Raw genomic sequence first — 26,517 nt, forward strand, 5'->3', positions numbered from 1 at the left:
GCCATCTCTCCAGGCCCAGACTTATTCTTTCCTCTCCCTTGTTCATACCGGTGGTGATCCCAATAAAGTATGCTTCATTTCTGTTCTAGGCTTTTCGATTTCTGGCATTCCCTCTGACTCCATGCTGCACCTTCATCTTCTAATAGCACACATCTGTTGCTGTGCGTTGCTCTCTTTTTCCATTAGCACCCTTTTCATTTCACCGTAGATGCTTACAGCCCATGGTCTCATCGTTCTGCAGCCTCTGCCTTCTCTTCGTTAGTTTCTGATGCTTGTTCGCTTGCTTTGGATCATGGCTTTTTTTTTTAACCTTTCCTGCTTAAAAGGCAGAGAGGATGTTTGGATAAAGAAACGAATGTAAGCGCTCAGTGCGAGCTTTCGTGCTTTGTTTGGCTAGGACTTAAGTTGGGCTTAGTTTGCTGTTGCTGTAGTTCCTTTGGAGCCCTTGCTTTGTCTTTGTGTTTTCTTAGCATCTTATTCTTAAACTGGGTAGTAGTTCTTTAGTGAGAGCAGTGGTGCCCCAGTCTTGAGCACCGTTCACCCCCAGTGTCTATTCTCCTGAGTTCCAATTCTCTCCATACACCTATAGTCTAGTTTTGGAGGCAGCCCTTAGCCCCATGACTTTACTGTTGGATTTAAGGAGAAAGGTTCTCTAACTAGGTCAGCTTTTTCCTTGATCTGAAAATCAGTTTGATGATTCCCAAGCTTCCTCCATGCTAGACTAGAAATAGAAAGCCTTTAGTCTTTAATCTCTTGGCTTCATATTCCATCTCTGTAAAATACAGTAGAAATAAAGAAAACAATCGAAATAGGATATTTTCAGGTAACTCAATGCCTCTTTAACATCCCTGACTTTCAAAAATTTGACCATGCCCACTTGTGACATTTGTTGCCCTCTTTTTACAGGCAGACCTCCAAGTGGATAAGGAAAGGCACAGTTTCTTCGAGTCCTCCCTTGACTATGTCTATCAAATCCAGGAAGTTCAAGAGTCCAAGAAGTTCAATATTGTGGAGCCAGTAAGTTCTCTCTGTTGGTTAGTATTATAAAACATGTGTTTCCCAAATCCTCAACTGAATGTGCAGAACTGTGGTCATAAAAGTGGAAGCTTAAGGAATGGAGACGCCAGTCCATGCTCAGATACATGTCAAGATACATGTTAAGATACATGCCAAGATACATGCCAAGATACATGTCAAGATACATGCCAAGATACATGTCAAGATACATGTCAAGAACGTCAGCACACACACTTAGATTTCTCTTGCTCTTTCAGAAGTGTTCACGCTTTTCCTTACCATGTTCACACTATTTTTCTCTCCATTTATGATATTTCTTTTTTTCCTGATTCAGTCCCTTCCCCAGTTTCTATGTCACACTTTATTTTTTCCTTTAAAAGTAATATTTTATTAGTTTGTAGAGAATTTTCTACAATGTGTCTTGATCTTATTCACCCGATTCCTTCACTTAACTCCTCCCCAACTCACTCCCATCTCCCTGCTTTTTTTTTGTAAGGAAAAGACTTTGTACTATCTTGCATCAACTGTCCTGGCTCTTAACAATATTTCGGTCCCATTTTCTGTGATGTCCCCAGGGACTTGAGGGTGGGGGTTGTGTTCTAAATGTATTGGTTGGAGGCAGAAACTCTACTATCAGTTTATTTCTGCATTTTGACCAGTTTTGGCTTTCTGTAGTGTTCTTCATCTGCTTCAAAAATAAGCTCATCCAATGACGGGTGAGAGCTCCACTTATCTCTGGACAGAAGGATGAGTATTTAGAAAGAGTTACAGATTATGCTGGGTTAGTGGCAGGAGCAAGTTCTCTATATACCATGGTCTGACCAGCCATAGGTAGCTGGCTAAACTGATAAGTGCCAGATATGGATTCCCTCCTGTTAGGTGGACCTTAAATCCATTTAGGTGACTGTTTCCTGTGGATGTAAGGGCCGCTACTGTACCTTTCAGGCTATCTTGCCACAGTGGTCAGCGTTGTTATTAATTGCCATTATAGCTGCATGGGACTTGATTACTTTCCTCCCTTGGCAGCTTGCATGGCTCCTTCTGAAACCCTGAGGGCTAATCCTCAGTGAAGAATCTTCAGGTCAGATCCAGATGAGTTCCTCCAAATCCTTCGTCTGAAATGTGTGGTGTCTTCAGCCATCAGGTCTTATCTTCAAGTCTGAAAGTTACCCAAGACAATGGCAATAACCTCTGTTGTTTTTGGAGGGTCTCTTAGATTCCCCTAACCAACAACTTAAAAGTAGGTTTCATGTGCCTGGCACTGGGTTTTTATTAGGTAGTGTGTATTCTTTTAGGGGGAGTATTATCACCCCAATTGATGTAGCTTCCACTCAAATGACATATTTCTCTTTGTGTACACACACGCAGGCACACGTACACACAAAATCTAATTTTAAGGAGCTATTAAAATATGATTTCCCCTACTGATTTTCTAAATATCTTTAGTGTTATTTATCCCTCTTCCCTCCCCCTCCCTTGGTGTTGCCATTCTTCTTTCCTGCTTAAGTACGTCTCACCTCTCACCTACTCATTTTCCCTCTTAGAGCCCCTGTGCCCTACAATTTTCTTGTCTAGAACTCCTGCCCAACCCACCCCCTGCCATGGTCTCCTTTTATTTTTCTGCTGTTTGTAGTTACTCTAGTTTATAGACTCACTTCTGAAGACTTGGGGTTAGGGTCTGAGTTACCCCACTCAATATAATATTTCCTGTTTTGTCCATTTATCAGCAACTTTCATGATTTTAGTTTTCTTTACATCTGAATAAGACTTCATGATGTATAAGCACCATATTTTCGTGATCTAGTCCTAAATTAAAGGCCATTTAGATTGTTTTCATTTCTTGGCTATCGTGCATAGAGCAGTAACGCTCATTGGAGAGTAGGGTGAGGAAGCCTTCGGGTAGATTACAAGTAGGTCAGAGAGTCGAGTGTAGCTTTTGGAGAATTCTCCACACAGCTTTTCAGAGTGACAGCACCAGGTTACAATGCCAACAGTGAACGAGGGGTCCCCTTCCCCCATATCCTTACCAGCATTTGTTGTGGCTGTTTTGTGCATCTTGGCCATTCTGGGTGGGATGAGATGAAATGTCAATGTCATTTTAATTTGTATTTCCTTAATTGCTAAAGATAATGAGCATGTTTGAGGTTTTTATTTTTTTGCCATTTTTATTTCCACTTCTGAGCACTCTGTTCAGTTCTTCTTCTTCTTCTTCTTCTTCTTCTTCTTCTTCTTCTTCTTCTTCTTCTTCTTCTTCTTCTTCTTCTTCCTCCTCCTCCTCCTCCTCCTCCTCCTCCTCCTCCTCCTCCTTCTTCTTCTTCTTCTTCTTTTGGTTTTTCAAGACAGAGTTTCTCTGTGGCTTTGGAGCCTGTCCTGGAACTAGCTCTTGTAGACCAGGCTGGCCTTGAACTGGCCTCGAACTCACAGAGATCCGCCTGCCTCTGCCTCCCGAGTGCTAGGATTAAAGACATGTGTCACCACTGCCCGGCTCTTTGTTCAGTTCTGTAGCCCACTTTTTAAAAACAGTTTTGGTTGCTTGTTTCCTTGACTTTTTTAATTTTTAAAATATGTATTATAGATATTGCTTCTCTTTGGACTTCTTTTCCACTCAATAGATTTATTCCTTAGGTGTGCACAAAGGTTTTAGCTTTCTGAAGTTCCACTTGTCAATTGGTGGCCTAAATCCTGAGCAAAGGGAGTCCTGTTCAGAAAGTCCTTTCCTATACCCCAGTCTCGTAGCATCCTGTCTCTGTTTTCTTCTAGAAGTTTCAGGCTTTACACTAAGCTACTCAATTCATCTGGAGTCAATTTAGTACGGGTTGATAGACGTAGGCCTCGTTTTATTCTTCTCCTTGTAGACATCCAGTTTTCCTGCCCTAGATGCTAAAGACACCATCTTTTCTGCAAAGATTTTTGGCATCGTTGTCAAATATTAGATGACTGTAGTTACATTTACTAATGTTGGAGTTTTCTGTTTTGACTCATTGTTATTTAAGTCTGGCTTTGTGCAACTACCATGCTGTTTTTATTGCTATAGCCCTGTAATAAATTTTGAGATCTAGACTGTGAATCCCACGGACATTTTTCCTTTCTTTCTTTTTTATTTATTTTTTTGTGTCTTTCCCATCATGCATCTCCATCCCATTCATTTTCCCATCCCTTTGTATCCACCCTGTGCCCTTGCAACCTCCCCCTTCAAATAAAATAAAATTTAAGAGAAAAAAAAGAAGAAAAAAAGAAAAGAAGGAAAAAAAATCAGTCTCATTATGGAAGTTGTAGTGTAACCCACTGAGTTATACAGTAACCCCTTTATCCATGTACTTTACTTGCAAATATTCATTACACAGAGTCCGGGAGGCTTCTGGATTTTGCTACACTATTTTGGGCCCTCACTGGAACACCCCTTGGTTATCCTGCTGCTGCCCTGTGTTGTGGAGGTCCCGCAGCTTTGGATCTACAGGACCAATCCCTTTCCACGCTCCAGCAGATCACAGATGAGGTGGATGTTGGGGCGGGACAACACATAACCCTGGTTCTGGGCCTTGGTAGTTGCAGGCTTGGTCAGCCTGTCAGCTCTCTCTTGTGCTTCCAGCAGGGTGCGCTCTCCCGCATTGCCTTGGCTAGTTCAACCCTTGCAGCAATGAGCAAGGGGCGGGGCCAGTTCCCCTGCTTTCACAGCCTCAGAGTCAGTTCTTCCACACCTACACCTTCAGGACCAGCTCTACTTACTGTGTTGCCCATGGGACACATAGGGCCCAGAGTTCCCTAGTACGGTAGCTGAGGAGTGGGCAGGGACAGCTCTCTACTCTTACGAATGCAGGGCTATCTGTTCCATCTGCCCCAGGCATTGATGGGCATACAGAGGTGGGCTGGGAATGGGATGTCTTTCTACCCCGCCCGTGCTGCTGCATGACAGATGAGCAATGGAGACAACTCTCCCATGCTCACAACATTGGAACTGGCTCACCCACCCCTGCCCGCCATCAACTGAAACAGCTCAGGGCAGACAGCCGACCCTACACCTCCTGTGGGCAGCATAGTAGGGCCAACTCCATTTGGCAGAGGTGTGGGTGAGCCAGCCTGGAAGTTGTGAGCTGTTCCCATTACTCGGTTTTCTTTTTATGCAGGATTTCTTTGGTGAGTTCCATATGAATTTTAGGATTTTTTCCATTTCTTTGATGAACATGGCACTTTGATTGGAACTGCACTGAACCCGTAAATTGTTTTGGTAGAATAATCATTTTCACAATTATATTCTACCAACCCATGAGCATGGAAGGTGTTTCAATTTTCTAGTTTTTTCTCAATCCCTTTCTTTCAATTTGAAAGTTTTTCATTGTAGAGGTATTTTTTTTTCTAGCTGGTTAAGTCCTAGGCATTTCTTGAAGCTGTCTTGAGTAGACATGTCTCTCTTTCAGTGTGTTTGCTGTTGATATATGAGGTTGTTACTGAGTTATCCTGCCACTTTGCTGAAATTGTTGCTTATTTCCAGTTTTCTAGAGGAATTTTTATAATCTCTCATGAATAATATATCATCTACAAATGGGGGCAAATTTAACTTCTTTTACTGTTTTATTCCTTTAATTTCCTTCTCTTATTGTTCCAGCTAGTGTTTTGAGTAGTATATTGGAGAGTCATGGAGACCGTGGACAGCCCTGTCTTATTTCTGATTATTATTATTATTATTATTATTTGTTTCTTTTGAGACAGGGTTTCTATATGTAGTCCTGGCTGTCCTGGAACTAGCTCCGTAGACCAGGTTGGCCTCGAACTCACAGAGATCCGCCTGCCTCTGCCTCCTGAGTGCTGGGATTAAAGACTGCACCACCACTGCACTGCTTTCATTCTGATTTTTATGAAGTTTTCTTTGAATTTCTCTCCATCTTGGATGGTGTTGTCTGTGGGACTGTCATCTAAACCTTTATTATGTTGAGAATGGTTGCTTCCAGTTCTACTCTCTCTAGGGCTTTTTTCATGAAGACATGTTGGATTTTGTCAAAGACTTTTTCTTTGTCTGTTGAGGTGATCATGTGAATTTTGTCTTTAGGTTCATTTATATGATTTATTAAATTTATTGGCTTACTTTGTTGAACTAATCCTGCATCTCTGGGCTAAAGCTACTTGGTCATGATGGATATTTTTTTTGATATGTACCTAAATACAGTTTGCAAATGTTTTATTGAAGATTTTTGCATCTATGTTTGTCAGGGATATTGACCTGTAAATTTTTTTTTGGTGTGTGTGTGTTTACCTGGTTTTGCTATTAAATAATACTGGCTTTTAAAAAGGAATTTGGAAGTATTCCTGTTTCAATTTAAAAAAGCAATGTAAGAAGTATTCTTTCTAGATCTTCTTTGAACGTCTTATGTTTTCCTGCTGTGAATACATGTGGGCTTGGACTTTCCGGCTTTCTTCCTCTCATGCTTTCAGAAAGTTTTTAAAAACTATCATACTTAAGCCTGGACTGCAAACCCATGGCACTTAACATTTAAGCGCTTCCTGTTCTACTATTTTTATATCTGCCTTGTATAATTGTTGCTACTAAATGTCCTTTAATTTATTACAGCATTTAGTGTATTTTTATTTGAAAATGTGCTGACTTTTCATAAATGTTTTTATTTCTAGATGCATTCATCACAGAAAAGTATAAAATAGTGCATAGGATGATCAGAAATCCCCTAATATAAAAATAATCTGCATTGGTTATATAGTATTTCCCCCTCCAAATTGTTTGCATATGTAATATGTCCCTTTTTATGTTTATAATGTACACATATTTTTTTTTTGTTTTTTGTTTTTCAAGACAGAGTTTCTCTGTAGCTTTAGAACCTGTCCTGGAACTCACTCTGTAGACCAGGCTGGACTCGAACTCACTACCTCTGCCTCCTGAGTGCTGGGATTAAAGGCATGCGCCACCACTGGCAGGCTATGATGTGTAGTTTTGAGTCGCATGTGCCTACGTATGTGCCACTTGAGAATGTGCGACTGAGGATACTTGTGTTGTTGCCCACATTTTTGTAATTCTCTCTTCTTTATTTTGTGGTAGTCCAGGCACTGTGTTAGACATTGGGCATAGTGTAGTAAACCAGATGGACAATTTCTTCCTTTGAGAACATGAAACTCTCATGGGGCAGAAAGAAGGGACGGAACTACGCACATAATCCAAACTGTTGTAAGATGTTGTAAGATCTTTGAAAGAAACAAATTTTATCTAGCAGTGCAAAAATTTACATCAGTGGTGCAAGAAGGATCCCAGTAAGTACCACTGAGGCAGAGAGCTAAAGGGGAAAGACATGTAGACAAAGCCAGGTAGATACACAACAACAGCAAGGTCTCTACATCAATTTCCCTGGTGATCATAGACACAAATACCTCAATAAACTACTCACAAGCCAAATATAGGCATATATCATCACAAGGATCATTCACGTGACCATGTTGGCTTTATCCTACAGATGCAGGGTTGGTTCAACATATGATGCTAATAATGTAATAAATCATGTAAATGGACTTCAAGATAAAAAGCACATTATCTTCTCGATAGATGCAGAAAAGGCCTTTGACAAAATCCAGCGTGCCTTCCTGACAGTGAGAAAAGAATGTTTAGATGGTCTCAAAAGATGGAAAGAAAATGTCTGACTTCAGATACTGGTAGTAGAAAAGGGGGGTTGCAGAAAGTGTGTTCTAACTGAAAGGCATAGGGCCCATTGGCATAGAAGTTGATTTGGATGTTAGCCTACGCATCATGGAAAGCCACTACAGGCTATTAAGTATGACCTGACAGGGAACAATTTGTTGTGTGGAGAATGACATGACGGGGGTCAAGGATAGCAGTTGAGAAGCGATTGTAGACTTGGTGAGGTGGCACACACTTATCATATCCATACCAGGAGGGAGGAAAGGCAGGAGAATCATGAGTTTGAGGTCTGTCTGGGATTCAAAGCTAGACACACTCAAATTAAACGAGAAAATACTATAGTGATCTAGGCAAGAAGATGCATTTGCTTGAGTTGGTATGGTGGAAGTAGAAACTGTAAAGGATAGCTGGGTTAGAAAAAATAGTTTGGAGGGTTAGGGATATAACTCAGAGGCAGAATGCTTGCCTAGCATATACAAGGGCCTAGGTTCTATCTCTAGCATTTGAAATGGCATTTTGGAGGAAACACTAGCAAAAACTGTTGAATTGGACTTAAATGTGAGTTAAAGAGAGATCAGGGCTGACTCTTCAGTTCCTGGTTTCACTGACTGCTGAGTGGTGATATTATTTCTTGAGATGAAATTTGGGAGAGAAACAGGAAACATTATGGATATAAGCCTGAATGTGGTGGACGGATCTCTCTACCACATACTTGTCATAAATGTATGTGTATGTATGTGTCCGTTATGTTGTTTTTATGTGTGTGTGTACACACACACACACACACACACACACACACACACACACACACATATTATCTGTTACCCAAAATACTTGACCCAGAAGTGGTTGAGATTTCCAAAAAAAATTTTGAAATATTTGCATTCAAATAATGAAATATCGTAAATGAATTCCTAGTTTAAACACAAAGTCTGTTTATGTTTCTTAAACCCCTTATACTCATAACTCAAAGATTTAATGCAGTATTTTTAGTGGGTTTACATTTTCTACAGTATGCCTGAGATTTAGCACATGAGGTCAGGTATAAAGTTTCCATTTTTGGCATTGCATCTGTCCTTGAACATTTTCAGTTTTAGATGTGATATCTTTTGGTGAGAGATACTGTACCAGTTTAGAGAAGAGATGCGGTTAATCCCTGCAGTATCTAATTCCAGAGTGGCTTTGCATGTAATCTAAAAAGACCTGGATTTGCTAGCTCCTTTCTGGGACCAGAGACAGCTGAAGTATTCAACCTAAGACGAGAGTTCTCAGGTGTGTCCCTGCTTGTGCCACCCCCACCGCTCCTGCAGTGTACTCGGTAACCACTCCGGGTGTCTTCCCTGACTTCATGGTTCCTACCTTACCAGGCAGGGAGTGCTGGTGTCAGATAACGGTGAGTTTCTAAAGGTGGTTTTTGTCTGTTTCCCCCAGGTCTTGGCCTTTCTCCACAGCCTCTTCATTTCCAACAGTTTGACTGTGGAGCTCACACAGGATTTCCTCCCGTACAAACAGCAGCTGCAGCTGAGTTTACAGAATGTGAGTTGCGTCTGGATGTCTTCACCTGGCTTTCCAAGGGGGCCCCAGGCGTCTTAACTTTGGAATTACAGGTTGTTGCACCGCTGCCCATTTGCCAGGACAAAGTGGTGTAGAGCACGAACATGGTAGCATAGTGGCGGGTTCGTGCTTTTTCAGGTTTGACTCTTCCTCTCTTTGAGACTTCCTGCTGTTCACACCTATCCTCTAATCAGGAATGCCTCTGTTTGCCTGGATTTATTAAGTGTTGGTACTTTTCTGTATCTCTCGTAGATCAGAATCCTGCTATAGGTGTATTTAATATAAGGCTTAGTCCTTAAGTCAACTCCAGAGTCAGTTAAGACACTTGTTGTGGGCTTTATCATTATGACTGCCCGTGATTATCTTCTTCCTTCTCCCATCACTTAGTACAGTTAAACACATGAATTTTCAAGGACTTCTCCATCTTGTTGTGCATGCTAGTTCTATAAATGAGCACAGGCACTACATTTTTATGTATCGGAACATGAGAATTTACTCGTTTTATCACAGCCCACATTGATGAGTATTTATGAATACCATAAAAAAGTACCCTGTGTAACACAATGTATCAGTCTCTCGCATCCCTGAAAGAGGCATCAAGGTTTGCCTGTCTTGGAGGATCATATATGTGCTTCTAGTAGAGATATAGTCACAGATAAATCATAATCCCTCAGTATTCGTTGCTACATGAAATCAAACCAACATATTAAAAGGGCATAGAGAATGCAGCAATTGGTCGCCAGGGAAGGTGTCACCAAAATCAGGTGACACCGGACAGAGTGCTACAGTGCATGACATTCATAGGTGTGTTTGCCAACTCAAAACTGCTCATAAGATGCTTGCTTAGGGGGACTGGGATGTACAGTTTTACCTACTTTTTTCTTTCTGCATCTATTCCTTCCTTCTGGGTCCTCTCCTTTACCCGAACGTGAGAGAACCTATTTTCTGCTGACTTACCAAATCTTTCTACAATCAAGTTGACTCCTCTGCCATGTGTCACTTGACAAATGTGAGCTAATACCAAGCGTTTGCATGTGTACTCATGGCTGACTCCTTGTTAGTACCGTTGACAGCTGGGGCCAACCGGTGCCGTCCCTGTCTTCTTCACTAACATAAAGAAGTTGCCATGGTAATGTTGTCTTTGGGAACTTTCTCCGTAGTTGTCCTTATTATAAAGAAAGGGCAGTCTAATCTCAGAATTTTAATGTTCCTTATTTACTTGAAGCTTGAATTAACCCATTGGGTCAAACCTCTTGCTCCTTGTGGTATTCGTGGTTTTGTGCCCTTTCTAGTTCGTAATACCATTAAACTCTAGAATTCTTTTCTAGTCACTACCATCCGGCAGTCTTCTGTATGTTTTAGCACATGCTGTGAGCAGAGAAATCTCTGTACTGTATCTATGACCTATAAATACGCAGTCTTGTTGGTGACAATGCTGATAACGACTGTAATGATGTCTTGACAGACAAGAAATCATTTCTCCAGCACCCGAGAAGAGATGGAGGAACTTAAGAAAAGGATGAAAGAAGCTCCTCAGACATGCAAACTTCCGGGACAGCCAACCATCGAAGGCTATCTCTATACCCAGGAGAAATGTGTGTGGGCATGCAGGGCCATCCCCTGGGCTCCAGTTGGCTTGCCTCTTTGCCTTTCTGAAGGCTGGGAACCCCTGTGTTCGTAGATTCATGCCAGATACAATGCCTTGGAGGGCAGGGCGGGAACAGAAGAAATACAAAAGGGAGAAACTTGAGGGGGAGTTAGGGTTGCCGTGACTCTAGAGTAGTAAGATATGGAATTTTTCCTCTGAGATTCAAGATGAGGAATGTTATTGTGTATGGTGAACTTTGTTTGGGTCAAAGAGGTAGGGCCAAGAAGGGAGAAAGATCATATTCTTGCCTATGCTATGTGTAGAGCTATGTGCAGTGCTCTACAAACCTCCCACCATTTCATCTTTGATTCCATACTCTGTTCATTTTACGCCAGAGACCACTGAGGCTTAGACCAGGCACTCTATCTATGATCCAGTTCAGGTGTATCCTGTGCCAAAACTGATACTCTTTCCAGCAGGTCCTATCCCACCTACCACTCCCAGGGTCTGTAAAGTGTAAAGTGGTGAGCAGCACCCTAGTTTGCTCATCGCTTTGTGTTCGAAGGACTCTCCATACACGACCACCTAAGCAGTACAGTAAAATTGCCCGTAGTTGAGAACCTCTGCTAGGCACTGTACGGTGCTTCTGAGCCTCAGTTTTCTATCTCGTCAAATGGCTGCCGCTCAGGTGAATGAACACTCACCGAGTATCCTTTCTGCCAAATGCTATGTAACACATTGAGAATACAAAAACAAAACAAAACAAAACGGAGAGAAATAACATGTTTGGTTTCTTTTTTTTTTTAATCTCAAAGCATTTCTCAGACTGATAGGAGAGATAGGAAAGTATATTCACAAGACATTTTGAGCACCCTCTTTGGGGCATCTATCTAAGAGCTTCTCTGAGGAAGTGATGTTTGAGCTAGAGCTTGAACGTGCACTGAGGGTGGGCAGGAGAAAAGAGAAGGGATAGGCATTGGTAGAGAACTCCAGGTGTGTGCGGCAGTATGAGTAGAGGCGCAGGCGTGTTAGAGAACAGGCTTCACGCTTAGGTCTTGGTTTCTCAAGGATAGCCCGTGTTGTCCTGATGGAATTATTCATTCAAAGATATATGTTGTATGCCATCCATTTTAAATACACGTTGGGTTTACAGTACAAATTATATGCCCATTTAAGTATTTGGGAACTGAATGTAATTCAGGGACACAGAGGTGAGGGTGCCCAGTGACAAGTCCAGAATTGTCACTTTGATCAAATTATGCAGGGCTTTGAGGGTGGGCTAAGTTGGTTGGAGAGAGTAGGAAAGCCTGTGTGATTTACTTTAAAGTAATGCTCTAGCAAAATGGTGAGGACAGGTTTTCTAGGAGTGAATCAGAAATGGGGCGATGAGAAAAGTCTGTTTGAAATGATTAATGGGAGAAAAAGTACATCTGTATTTTATTGGTAAGTGTGGTAAGTATTAGGAAAGCAAGACAATGATAACATCCTTTAACTAATTCATTGCTAAAGGCGTAGGAGAAGTTGAGGTAGCTGGAGGCGAGACATGTAAGGATTGGAGTGGCTACAACCCATGGTAGTCAAATGAGAGGTTCCACAAAAGAGGAACACTGGCAGGGCTTTCTAGCTTTTGGAGGCATAGGTGGGCCTATTCCTAGGAACGGTTGCAGGGAGAGTAGGTTTGAAATGAGCCAGGAATGGAGATGGGAAGCAGTCAGGATCTCTGTGGGTACAGTGGGTAGGTGGGCTAGGTAAAGATAGAGCACAGGCACAGGGCAGCGATGGACCTGGGCTTTGTCTGTGAAGAGCAAGCAGTAGGTTGGGACTCGGTGCCTTGGGTTCAATTTCAAGCACTGGAGAAAAAAACAAAACCAGTAAACATCTTCTGCTTTGGGGAGCTGAAACACTCTACTAGCTCTCTCTTTCCTGTCTTTGTAGGGGCTCTGGGTATATCTTGGGTGAAATACTACTGTCGATATGAGAAAGAGACCAGGACACTCACCATGACACCGATGGAACAGAAGCCAGGTGCTAAGCAGGTCAGTTCTTGTTACTGCTGCTTTGTGGGCCCGTTTGTGTGAGTGCACATCGGAGAAGAACATATAATGACAAAGTGTCAAATGATGAATTCTATCACTGTCACATAAAGCCAGGATTTTACATGTTCTCTCTGGCCCAAGTTTACGTGGGCCGTGACTAAGGTCAGGACTTTGTTATTAATCGGTTTGTGTTTTGAGAAAAGCTCTTCTTCTGTGACCCAGGCTGGCCTTGAACACATTGTGTAGCACACGCATGGCTTGAACTTGCAGCAAGTCTCTTGCCTCAGACTCCTGAGTGCTGGTATTAACAGATGTGTTACATCATACACAGGTTTTCCCAGCAGGGTTTATGGTTGTATCTTTATGTTTTCAGCCTATTTAGTATTACAATTGCTCATTGCTTATACAGAGAACTTTTCCAAAATGTGGATGATTCTTCGAAGTAGTGAGTTTTAAAAATATAATATCAAGAATGCCTTTATTAAAAGTGTGTGTGTGTGTGTGTGTTGGCCGGTGGTGGCACACACCTTTGTTCCTAGCACTCAGGAGGCAGAAACAGGTGGATCTCTGTGAGTTTGAGACCACCTTGGTCCACAGAACGAGTTCCAGGGCAACCAGGGCTGTTACACAGAGAAAACTTGTCTCGAAAAACCAAAAAAAGTGTGTGTGTGTATGTGTGTATCTCTCTGTCTCTCTCTGTCTGTCTCTGTCTCTCTCTGTCTCTCTCTCTCTCTCTCTCTCTCTCTCTATATATATATATATATATATATATATATATATATTATTCACTCTCTCTATGTGTATGTGTGTGGGTGTGCGCATGTGTGTGTATGTGTCTGTGGCCTGAAGTTAGGATCACCCACACTACATTAAAATCTCTGTAAGTAGTTCATGTTTCTTCTGTCCTTTTCAAGCCTTCTACTTTTCAAAGCGCCGAGGTAAGTTTACCAGGGAGAGGGTTGTTTACTCCCCTTTCCATGCATGGGAGTTTCTATAGGTACAAACTGATCTTCACACAATTTATTTTCTGAATGTATCTCTTTCATTTGCTCTCATGCTTGCTGTCAGTGTGCCCCTTTTAACTATTTTCCTATTGTTGGAAGCTTTAAGTATACACTCGAAGACTCGATTTAGGTGGATCGGAATTTGGAGAAACCTGCCTGTGTCTATTAATAACCATTTTCGTAGATGACCAATCTTGTATAGCTTGTATGTAGAAAACTCGAGGGGACTTTTTGCCTTGGTCTTTAAGTATAGAGCCTTCTATTGTACCTTAAATGTAGGTTCAAGCTGGGGTACACCCTTAGGTAAATGTGTAAGTAGGCTTCCGCAAATTCATCTTGGGCTGCAGCACAGAAACTGTCCCCAGTCAGGCTGAACGTGTCTGTTGTATCTGCGTGGCGAGTGCTTATGAGCAATACTAGCCGCAGTCTTTGGTTTTCCATTTCATGTTAGGGCATGGGGGTTGTTGAGATGGGGGTCGCAGTAGCCCAGGATGGCTTCAAACTCATTTTGTTGTAAAGCCTGACCTTGAATTCCTTATCCTGCAAGTTTCATTTCCTGAATTCTGGAATTACCTGAGTGTGTCACTATAACCAGTTTATGTGGCATTTGGGGTAAACCCTGGACTTTGTGCTGCTTGTAACTGAGCTACTTCCTATTTCTACTTTTTATTCTATACAAAATATTGTCTGGAGTCTGGATATTAGCTCTCTTTTCAGAGAAAGTAATAACTTTTAGACTTTTTTTTGCATTCCTGTTCCAAAGAGCACTGTGCCAAAGAGAAAATCAGTAGACCCCCACTTTTGTGTGCTCCTAGCATATGAGAACAATTGAGTTTTTCTTTCCCCCTTGTTTCATTGAGTGGACTATGGCAAACGTGCAACTGTGGAAGCCCAACAGTGTGCCTAAGCAAGCTTCTTCTTTTCTGAGACAGAGTCTCTGTAGCCCTGACTGTCCTGGAACTCACTGTGTACAGTACCAGGCCGCTGTGAACTCAGAGATGCACCTGCCTCTCCCTCCTGAGTGCTGGGACTAAAGGCATGCATGCCTGGCCCTGAGCCTGAGCACTTTTAATGTAAGGAATGGAAAGAGTAACCAAGCTCCCATTGAGAAGGTAGTGACTGAATAGAAGTAGTTACTGAATTCACTCCGTTTGTATTTGGAAATAATTGTTTCTTGTCAGTCTTCTGACACCATTTCTAGTGGTACTTTGTGTTTCTGAAAGGTAAATAACAGATAAATGATTCAATGATGTTAGTAGTAGTAGTAGAACCACTTTTTCCTGAATGCTAACTGTCTTCCAAGGATATGTGCTACCGTGTACCTTATTCCCTCTCTTAGTGGCACTGTAGAGCATATATCATGAACCCAATTTACAGATGGAACAATTGGCCCTCTTTCTTACTGTGACACTTACCAGTGCTCCCTAGTAACTGTCAGGTCTTATTTATGATGCTCAGTTTACCAGTCTCCTCTAAAGCAGTATTTTATCAGAATTTTATCTTCCCATGTTAGACATAACGGAAAAGAGAAAGAGTGATGGGTTTGAGATTAGTTAACTGGCTTTGTGGGACTGGTGATGTGACATGGCAGGGCACTTACTACAAGTCTACACTTGTGCCGCCCTACCTCCCAGCTCATCCATACATTAAAGAACTGGGGTTCAATACTAGTTCCGCGGTAAACTTGCCTTTTGACTACAAGTTAATGATTTCTTGTTACTCAGGTTCCTCTTCCTCATGAGGAAAGTAGAAAGGGTGATGATTGTGTTCATAAATTCTTCTGAGCCCTGTTTACTAGGGACCAGGGATACATAGACGAATAAGACATTATCTACGTCCTTAAAGCTTTCTCAGTCAGGTGAGGCCCTGGAAATAAGACATTTTCCCATAAGTTACAAAGCATGGGGCAGGCCATGTGTAGAGTTGGAGGAGAGCTGAGCGTGGTTTATAGGACAAGTAGCAGCCTCTTCAGACCAACAGTCACTTTGGGTGGAGAGAACCGAACATGCACTGTCATCGAGTCATTAAAGAGCAGGGTTTGTACGTGAAGTGTTCTACACCTGTGGGAGATGAAATACATGGTCGTGGCTGAGATGCACCTGGAGCGGCGTGGCTGGGGTCTAGGGTCCTAAGCTGCCACACTGCTGATGCTGAATAGTGTGAAGGCTAAAGAGAGAGGGTGCCTATGTGACCCTGTCAACCACTGTAAGAAGCTTGCACGGGACATCCCAAGCATTAGGATAAGACCAGCATACTGAAGGCTTAATGAAGGGTTGGGTTCTTATAGTGGAAACAGAAAGGATTGGCCTGCACAAGGCCAGAGGCTGGGCTGACCACAGTGGAAACAGTACTCTGGGCTCCTCAGGTACAGGTGGTGAGGAGGGCAAGATGCCAACCACCCTTACCCCAGCTCCCACCCTCTCATTGAGGTGGCACAGTGGTTCCCTGGTTGGGCTCAGGGGCCCTGACTGACTTCAGACAGCATATTTCAATGCATTTAAACAGGCAGCCTTGTTTCCTAAAAAATAAATAAATAAATAAATAAATAAATAAATAAATAAATAAATAAATAAATAAAAGGCCAAACACACCGAGAGAAGTACCCAGTAGTTAACCAAAGAGCATCAAGATCTGAAATTATGTATATACTGAGTTTCATTTATACACTTTAAATTTTGAGGCCGGATCTCACTGTGTAATCCAGATCAGCCCTGAATTTGTTCTTCCCCATCGGGTTGGAGTGTTGAGATTACAGGTGTGTGCATATACCACAGTGTCTGAACTGGTATAAATCTCAGCTCTGTGATCTAATTCCATTTTGATTTTGAGTAAGTTGGTATTTGCCTAGGAGTCATTGTTTGGATGGCCTTGTGCCATAGGTACAGGTCTGAAGCTTAAGAAGCGTTTCTGATTTTGAGGCAGTAGGCCTATGGTGCTGTTGTTATTAATAGATTGTGAAGTTAGGACTCAAGGGGGAAATTGATTTGCCAGGATCACATAGCCAATAAATGGCACAACTAAGGCACTACTCCAGATCTTAAGCTTCCTAGTTTAATGCTACTTTGACCTTACTAACTCGCATGACATTCAGGCATTTTGTTGCTCAAATTCTGCTCTGTCAGGGCTATTGTGAGGGAAATTTGTGTAAAACAAATGCAGAAAATAATAAGCAATCAATGAATTAAAAATACCTTGTATAGTATGTGGTTCATTGTAAGTGCTAACTAAATGTTACCTCCCTTCTGGTGTCACATTATTCCTGTTGGGGGACAATAGAGGGAACTAAACAATGGCGGATCAGGTAATTTGTCTATGGCCACCAACAGCTTTGGCAGATTTGTTTTTCCGCAGAACTATTATGAACCACACTATCCCACATGTGTCTGATATCAAAATGCTGCTTTGATTAATAAACAAATTAGTTTATTTCCCCACTCTTTTCCTACCTCTAGAGAGATCATTTTTATGGTGTTTGTTATCCTGAAGGCATTCACTACCACATCCATTAGGAAGCTTGTATGCTCAACTTTTCTCACACATTCTATAGATGATCTCAGATAGCTACTTACACGGCTGCAGCGTCCCTTCTCAGAAGCTTCATGAAAATTTTATTGTGTATACTTAATGCTGTTCGGGCAGTCCATTTCTCCTGCAGTGCCCTTAGGTGATGTGTCCTGGGCTTCCTATTGGATCTGCCGCGCTTGGGAAGGCCTCTGTGAGCGTTTTCCCCCAGTCGTGGCCACTTATGCTTAGAATGGTAAGACACCATCTACCATGTTATTGTAAGATTTGAAGGTAGCGGTTCTCAGTGAGTCAACACATTGCTCCTGGTGACTTGCTCGACACCATCCAAGTGACCCTGAAGACACGACAGGAGACAGAAGACACTTCTGTGCATTTTGAATACGTGTCTGTTAATGTTTCTTTCATATTAGGGACCTGTGGACTTAACATTGAAATACTGCGTGAGAAGAAAGACAGAGTCCATTGACAAGAGATTCTGTTTCGATATAGAAACTAATGAAAGGTAAGTTGGGATAGTGGGAATTTATGGGGTCACTGTGTACCATCCATGAGTTTAGCTGGGTCTTGTATTTTTCTCTCTGATTTCTTGTTGCTGAACAGGAGCAATTTATATATAGGCCAATGCTAGTCCTGCCCCTTAGTCTGCCCTTCACAAGGGGTCCCTGTTAGACTAGGTTTGGGACTGGATTTTTGTTTGTTTGTTTTGCTTTTGTTTTTAATTTCTGTATATCCCTCAGTCATATTTACCTCACTGGCTCTGGGCAGAAAACATCCCCCCTAGAATTTAACTTACTGTCACATATATAAAAATTTGTTTTTTTCTCAATGCCACAAAACTGACAGAATAGTCATGCTTGTTCTTTTGAAGATGCTCTTGTATCACTTAGGGAGTGGACTGACACAGTTTTGAAAGGAAGACAGATAGGGCCAAGGGTAGAGGTGATACTGGGGAGTTTTTTGTACCTACTGTAAAACAGTGCATGTTTCTCCTACTTTGAAGACATGTATGTGAACTAGAATAGTTTATTGACCCCAAACATTAGAACCACTGCTACCAAATTTGGGGCATGATTGTATTGTTTCTCTCCAATGCCTTCTTTTTCTCTTCCCTAAAAGCAAACAGTTAGTGAAGGATAGTTGCACCTCATACTTTTATTTTTCTGAAATTGAAAATGGATTTTTTCATACAATACATATGGCTATGATCCCCACTCTCCCAGCTCATCCCAGCTCGTTTCCATCTCCCCCCGCCCGTCCAAGTCTACACCCTTTCTTGCTCACGCATTAGAAAACAATCAGGAATAAAAAAATAAGATAAAATTAAAACAAACAAAGTTGAATAGCACAAAACAAACAAATAAACAGAAAAACAAATAGCTGAAGGAAAAGACTCAGTAACTCACAGACTGGCAAACACAGAAATCCTCTAAAAACACAAAATTGGAAACCCTAATATGAAAGCAAAAGATACCTATCCTTTAAAGTGAAAGCATTTAACATTGTGATGATAGGCATGCTTTCTGGTTAAGAAGTTGGTTCAAAATTTGTCGAATAAGCTATTATCATCATCATCATCAACTTTTTTTGTATACCAGGCACTGAGTAATGGAGAAGAATTTCGTAAAATGATCAGATGGCTAGAAAGGACCTTAATGAATTATAATATCATAGAAAAATCACTAGGGACTGATAGCAACAAGATCAGTTAGACTGAGAGATTAGGACATTTTCCTATCCAGAAATAAGTAGCTATTAGCCTGTTGCCCTATTTCAAAATTGGGATATTTTAGGACCCTCATGATTTTGGTTTGTGGGTCTTTATGATGTCTTTGTTAATAAATAGATGATCTCAGTCAAAAGGACTGTGATAGTGAATATTGCTACCAGTAATGAAATGATTGGCACCCATTTTCCTGATAACATCAGGCCCTATAGGATAAAAAAACCAAACAAACCGTGGGCTCTGACTTTCCTGCGTGAACCTGTAGTATCTCTGGTTTTTCAGCATCAAGATTTAATCACTTTTAAGTGATTGAATTTTCCATGTCTGATTCCATGTTGATTCCCTTTTTGCCTTAAATTTGCCAGCTACATGTAGCTAATTTCCCTAACTCAAAGCAATCACAAACAGTTTGGCCCTGGGCGAGAGACTGTGGCACTTGTTTATATATTTCTTGCACAATGTGCTAAGCTTGTCTTATTGTAGGTTGTAAATTTGTTGTTAATTCTTAGCTATGTTGTTTTTATTCTTCCCCAGAATTCTGAGGACTATTTAGAGTAGAGGCCAGTACCTAAAGTTATGATGCAACCGGGACTTTAGTTACCATATTATTTTCTTTTTAAAACCTTGTCTTACTGAATCTCCTCACACCATTTTATGCATGAGGCCACTTTGCTGCCTGAGGGACCAGCCTTTAGTAGCGCAGGGCTCAGAGGGAATCTGCAGTCATCACACTAGACTGTTTTATCTGAGGGGGAAGGGAAAACTACACTCACACTCTCTCTTGATGGTTTCCTTCTTTATTCTTCCTCTCTAGTCTCTATTATTTTCCTGGTGATTTCCTTCTCTTATTCTTGATGTTTTCCTTCTAATTCTGCCTTTATTCTCTCCCTTACAGCTTATAAACCCCAGCAAAATCTTTCAGACAATATTAAAATCACAACATGGTTATATTATATTTTTCAAGTGAATGATTACAATGAATACAAGTAAAAAACAGCATGTTTTCCCATATCCCTTACATGATTAAACATTTTACATGTTACAGGTGAAAAATTATCCCAAGAACCCACATACATTCACACCTAAGCAGCTTGTTATGCATTAACGGTGTGAAAGCAAGCAAGACATTCTTTTATTGGCAAGCTGTGTTTTGTATTTACAAAGAAAGAACCAATTACTTTATTACTTATCTTGAGAGGTAATCTTATAAGGAATCTTAAAGGAACCACAAATCTAAACTTTTATTCATGAAAATTCAGCTGTACTTTAGATCTTTAGAGTTTACACCCCTTTATCAATTGTTTTTTATATCTGGAGACTGAGGGCAAAAATAGGTACAAGGAATTAATCATAGTCATCAGCCAATCCTAGCAAGACAGACATATCACCTAATAATTCTTAGGCTGCTTTGTTTTGGTTCCCTGACCTTAAAGATTTCCTTATTTAGCTGTGTGCCTTGTCTTCTTGGGTTTTTCATCTCAAAGCTCTTTGACAGAATGTATTATTCTAACTTTAAGTTAAGTTATTTTCAAAACTTTGTTTCAGCTATGATGCACTCCAAAACCCGTGAACACATCTCCCAATGTTAAGATTAAAAGAATTTGCACTGAGACAATGGGGATGTTCTATTGGGAACTCACCAAGGCCAGCTGGCCTGGGTCTGAAAAAGCATGGGATAAATCCGGACTAGCTGAACATAGAGGACAATGAGGAATACTGAGAACTCAAGAACAGTCGCAGTGGGTTTTTGATCCTACTGCACGTACTGGCTTTGGGGGAGCCTAGGCAGTTTGGATGCTCACCTTAGGAGACCTGGATAGAGGTGGGCGGTCCTTGGGCTTCCCACAGGTCAGGGAACCCTAATTGCTCTTCGAGCAGATGAGGGAGGGTGACTTGATCGGGGGAGGGGGAGGGAAATGGGAGGCGGTTGCGGGGAGGAGGCAGAAATCCTTAATAAATACATAAATTTAAAAAAACAAACAAAAAAAATAAAAGAATTTGCTGAGCGGTGGTGGCGCATGCCTTTAATCCCAGCACTCGGGAAGCAGGGGCAGGCAGATCTCTGTGAGTTTGAGACCAGCCTGGTCTACAAGAGCTAGTTCCAGGACAGGCTCCAAAGCTACAGAGAAAACCTGTCTCAAAAAACCAAAAAAAAAAAAAAAAATTAAACTCAATATAAACTCATGTGTTCTAGCTGTACGACACCTCATTTTAATTTTTATTGTCAAAACTCTATTTAAACTAACATTATTATCAGTTAGACAGTACAGCTTAAGAAGAAATAATCTTCAGGACAGTTTTAAAAATGCCCAATGGGATGGTTTCTATGAGATAAACACTACATTATAGGCAGTGAAGATCTCTTCACACAGTCATTCACACCATGCCCGATATCAGAGAGAGATGGCAAATGCAAGCATGTGAAGGCACAGCAGAAACCAAAGACATTCTGGGCTTTGTGGTCTTGGGGCCTTGCGTCTCTGAGATTTACCCATCAAGGTTTTGTTTCCTGGCGGACTGATGCCCTGAAGTCAGTTGCCACCTGTTGTTCCTCTGACATGGCCACCGGCAGGACACCAAGACTCAAATATATTAACTGACTCTGTAGCAAGGCAACACCCTGGTCTGTGGTCTCCACAGCCATTTCCTTTGTTTTCCTATGCTGTTATCGATTAAAATAATCAATATCATAATGAAGAGATGCGGACACACTTCTCTGCAAGAGGGACTGTGAGGTCTGTTGCAGCTACTTCCCCTCCTGCCTACCTGATCTCACAAAGAGTCAGGCTTCCCAGCAGGTATCACACACATTAACTCACCCTCTCTGGAGTGCCAAGCAAAGGTCTCTTAATCCCTTTTTTTTCTAGTTCTGAAAGATCTGATTTCATTACAAAAATTAATGTTTGTTTCAATATTTGAAATGGTGGGCTCATATCACACAAGAGTTTGGAGGGTCTTAACAATAGTTTCAGCAAGTGATGTTGCTTGCCAAGTGTCTCCTGCCTGTCCGAGCCTGTTCTCGGCCTTTTACATGTAACTTTCTTTAGTCTTCATCATATAGAGTAGATGCGGCTATTACCTCAAGTTCGCAAAGGAAGAGAAAGAAGCAAAGAAAAGTTAACCATCTTGAGTAACGCAACTGCTAAATGGTAGGACCAGGGCCCAAGTCCAGCTGTTTGAGTTTCTAAGGAAGGCCACTTCCTTCCCCCTTGCCCTCTATTGCATGTGTGCCGTGATGGCCTGCTTGCTCCAGATCTGCAAGTGGACCTTCCAGGAGGACAAACGGTTTTGTCAGAGGTCATAATGGAACCTACATGAGGGAGACTGGGCTAGAACTTAGTCCTTTTTCCAGTCTGTCTTGTCTTTAATACTAGTCTTTGAATTTGGCTATTTGTTGCGCTGAAGAATCTCCGGATGCTTCCCTTAGTGACATACGTTGATACTTCCAGCCTTCCTCTGCAGTCCAAAGCAAGCGTCTAGGGTAGCTGGGTTTGACCAGTGGCTCCAGGCCATTTCCCTCTCAGACTGGTTACTTTCACGTCTGTTGTTCGTGTGCTTGCTCCCCTTCCATTTGCCTTTGCGATTTGGCTGATAGCTATCTTCATAGAGAGCCCTAGGCTTCCCAGTCCAGCAATATATATGTCTCAAAGGATGAGGTTCTTAGAGACAGGTAAATTTGAAACAGTCTCATTTCTAGAGCCAAGCGCTGGCTTTTGGTTAATTTTTAAGTTCAAGATTATTTGGCTCGCTGGGTGAGGGGTATTTTGAATGAAACAGCCCAGTATGACAGGAATCTCCTGATGTTGGCACTGGAAAGTACTTCCGCAAGGGTATCTTCCAGCACCCTTAGAGACGGAGAAGTGGCAGCGCAGAAAGGCCTAGGGATTGAGCCAGCATCGCTGAGAGTTCTCGTTATTTCTCTTACATTCAGTACCTCAGGGTGAGGCTGAATGATACAGAAAGGTGAGAGGCAAACTTCATAATGCTGTGGCTAGCTAGAGACTGACCGAGACTTCATGCCTGCAGGAATATGGTCAACCCATCTGTTCTGAAGGTCGAAATATATTATAATAGGTACATCAATCTTTAATGTGTCCGGATGAAAATAGTGTCTTCAGTTCATTGCTTTAATACCCGAGAATGGGTTATACATAAGCATCAGAAGTTTCTTTCTTAGAGTTCTAAGGTTGGAAGGCCAGGGTCACAGGGCTATCAGGTTTGGAGTCTGGGAGTCTTTGCTTCTTCATCCTCCAGAAAGAACACATTTCTTGTTCTCACATGGAAGAAGGGCTAGAAGGGAATGGACCTACCTCTTCAAACCTTTCTATAAAGGTGGTTTGTCACTTCCGGAAGACTCAACTTATTATTGTTATCACATTTAATACAGGAATTTTTGGAGGGTGTGTGTGGGTATGTATTTATATTTCTAGACCATAGTAGATGGCCAACAAGTAAGTAGAATTAAAAAAAGTTTGAAGCAATTTTCCACAGACAAGAAGCCTTATAGTACTGATGTTAAGAATCTGGTTTGTGCAGTACATTGCATGCATATATTAAAATGTTCTAATAAAATCCATCATTTTGTGTGATGAATATCCACCAATTCAAATTATATAAAAAATGATGAAAGAAGCACAGGATACAATTCTCTCAGGTGAATTTTCTGATTTAAACTTGTCTTTTTCCCACTCCAGACCAGGAACCATTACTCTGCAGGCACCTTCAGAAGCCAATAGAAGACTATGGATGGAAGCCATGGATGGGAAAGAACCTGTAAGTTACCTCAGACCCTCCATCCTCCCCACCCCTTATACAAACGTGTAACCTCAGCAGCATTAGTCAGTTTATGAGTGCCCTCTAGTGGTTGCTGTGGGGAAATGGTCGTAGCTTATTTAGATTCTAAATCGTAGAGCTAGAAGGAATTGTCACTTCCTGAACTCTTGTTTAATTCAACTTGAATTCTAGAGTTGAGGGACTTCCCTAAGGACTTGTCTGTTGTATGTAGTATGGATTCTGTAGTTATGCCCACAAGTTCTTAAAAATGAAAAGCACTCCCTCTTCACATTGTAGAATTGCTTTGTCCATCAAGAAGGGTGGGAAGGAATTGTCACGGATGTGAGTAAGCATCCATTTAACATTCTTGGAAATGACATTTCTAAGCTCTCCTGCACCACACACTTAGCTTGCTCTCTTTCAGAATTCACTGTTAGGCAGGTAGAGAGAACAAGTCCTCAGAAGAGTCAGAAGTGGTTCTAGATCTAGAACAACAAAAGCAGGAATCGTTGGAAAGCACTGTCTCTTCAACATCTTTCTAGTAGTTTCTTTTAGTGGCATGTGACATAACATGGCTGTTGGTGTTCGAACTACAGATGCCTGGTCCTGCTTTTCCTGTTACTTGGCGATGACTTTAGCAAGTTATTTTTTACTCTCTGCCCCTCAGTTTTCTTCTTGATGAAATCTTTTAAAATGATTTTTATTCTACTTATCTCCCCGAATTACTGTGACCACTCCAGTGGAAACGGCCCTCCAAACAGTAACGGAATGCTGTCTTAGTTTTGGGTCTTCCTCCCCAGTTGGAAGAACAACTGTAGGACTGTTGCAGTGTTTGGGCACAGCCTTAGCTCCTTGTTCTTGTCAGGTAAAAAGCTGAAAAGCTAGCCTGCTGGGGGAAGCATATTCTTTCTTTGTGTCCTCTGTTCCCTATGGAGGAAAGAGGCACAATCAGGGAGTGAGATGGCTTAGTGGCTCAAGGCGCCTGCCGTCAAGCCTGGGTCCTCTCGAGTTCAATTACCTAGTTCCTGCATGGGGGAAGGAGAGAACTGACTCCCGTAAGTTGTCCTCCGACCACCACATGTGCCATGACATGCACACCCCTTTCCTAACTAAGAGTGTAGTAGTCATCTCTGAGATTGTTGCTGTAGTAGCTAGTAGAATGAGGTTCCCTTCTTGGAAACCTGACATTTGGCCCTTCCTCGCCTGTGGTGTTTCTCTAGGGGATGCTAGGAGCAAGGCATTTGTCTGTCCACTCAAACTCCGGCTTCCTTAGGCTCTGGAAGCTCAGAAGAAATCAGTGGCTTGTTGTGGAGAATGATGCTAAAGCCTAGATCCTCCAAGTCCCAGCCTCACCAGCTTGATTGCCGCTGACTTCCCGAAGCTCTTGTTTGTAAAAAGTCGCAGCAAAGGCTGCGCAATGCAAAATTGCCTCTTACTGAAATATTCATGAGGACAGCAACACATACAGCTCTTTTCCTTTCCAAGAGGAGAGTCTGGGTTGAATTCCCTCAGCCTCACCCCACCAGTGTTGCTGCTTCCTTAAACACCAAGTCCACTGATCATATGCACCGTGCATATAATATGCCTTTGCTTCAGCTGTCCGTGAGGATCAGGGCTTGAAGTGTCAGGGCCCACAGACGTGAGTCCATTCCACCTTGAGTAGAGGTCAGAGGGTTCAAGCTTGTTTTGCTCCTTCAAAGTTGTTGACAACAAGTGGCTACAAAACAAAGCCCCTGACCTCGAGTGGTTAATGAGTACAGAGGTGGATCAGCGCCATCTTGACCAAAGGTCAGAGATGCTCGGTTTATTCCTTTTAAGTCTCTTGCCTCCTCCTTCCCCTTTTGGAGTGGGGTATAAAAAGACATGTGGAAAATAAAAGGGTGGTTCACTATTCACTGAATGTCCTTCCTGATGCTATGCTGTGTTTTGTCTCTTATTTCTCTCTTAGCTCTGTCACTTTTTACTTAATAATTCCAATCCTCACGCTCCTACCCGGGAACGTGCGAATCCATTCGAGGCTGGTCCTTGACACTGAAGGAGCATCTGTTCCCGCCATGATCATTGTACTGATGGGAAACATGACATTTAGAGGACGGAAAGGGCATGCCCAGTCTCCTAATGATACATAGGCACAACCAGGAAAACAGGAAGCCAAGGTCTCCACTCTGGTCTTGTACATAGTTATTGGTTATGTACTTTGAGATGACCCCGAGACATTCGGCCGTCTCCTTCAGAAGAACCCTTGCCTTTCCAAAGAGAAGAATCCACTAGCTACTGTCCCAGTAATGCCCATTTTCTGGGTGTCCTTGAGAAGACCACTCCCTTTTTTAAATGTGTTGCTCCAGCACAGAAGTGCCCTAAGCTTTACCTGGGTAACTGTCTGGCGAGTCAGCTGCAGCTTCAGCTCTGTGAACCGCATGAACACCTAGTACAGTTTGAGGGACTGCGTTTTCTTGGGATCTGGGCAACGATAACTCGGTTTAAGCAAAGCCTTTCCTTTCTTGTTACAGCTCTAGCGTCTCTAAGGATTTTGACAGTGTTTCGAGGGAATGGAATTTAATCCTGTCTGCCCTACTTCTCTGTAGTGAGTCACAGTAACTGAGCCTTTTTGGTTTCTCTTCTTTCGTAGATCTATCACAGCCCTATAACAAAACAGGAAGAAA

The 26,517-nt window shown here is 42.0% G+C and overlaps 1 protein-coding gene across 1 annotated transcript in view; it reads left to right on the forward strand.

Moving 5' to 3' along the window:
- Positions 1 to 26,517, forward strand: part of Ophn1 (oligophrenin 1) — a 347,400-nt gene that overhangs the window by 175,429 nt on the left and 145,454 nt on the right. The window contains exons 7-13 of the mRNA XM_075958789.1: positions 907 to 1,017; positions 9,083 to 9,187; positions 10,671 to 10,800; positions 12,729 to 12,829; positions 17,769 to 17,860; positions 23,776 to 23,854; positions 26,484 to 26,517. Of these exons, the coding sequence (XP_075814904.1) occupies positions 907 to 1,017; positions 9,083 to 9,187; positions 10,671 to 10,800; positions 12,729 to 12,829; positions 17,769 to 17,860; positions 23,776 to 23,854; positions 26,484 to 26,517 (652 nt within the window). The remainder of the gene's footprint in view (positions 1 to 906; positions 1,018 to 9,082; positions 9,188 to 10,670; positions 10,801 to 12,728; positions 12,830 to 17,768; positions 17,861 to 23,775; positions 23,855 to 26,483) is intronic.

This window comes from Microtus pennsylvanicus, chromosome X (genome assembly GCF_037038515.1).
Source record: "Microtus pennsylvanicus isolate mMicPen1 chromosome X, mMicPen1.hap1, whole genome shotgun sequence".
Classification (NCBI taxonomy): domain Eukaryota; kingdom Metazoa; phylum Chordata; class Mammalia; order Rodentia; family Cricetidae; genus Microtus; species Microtus pennsylvanicus.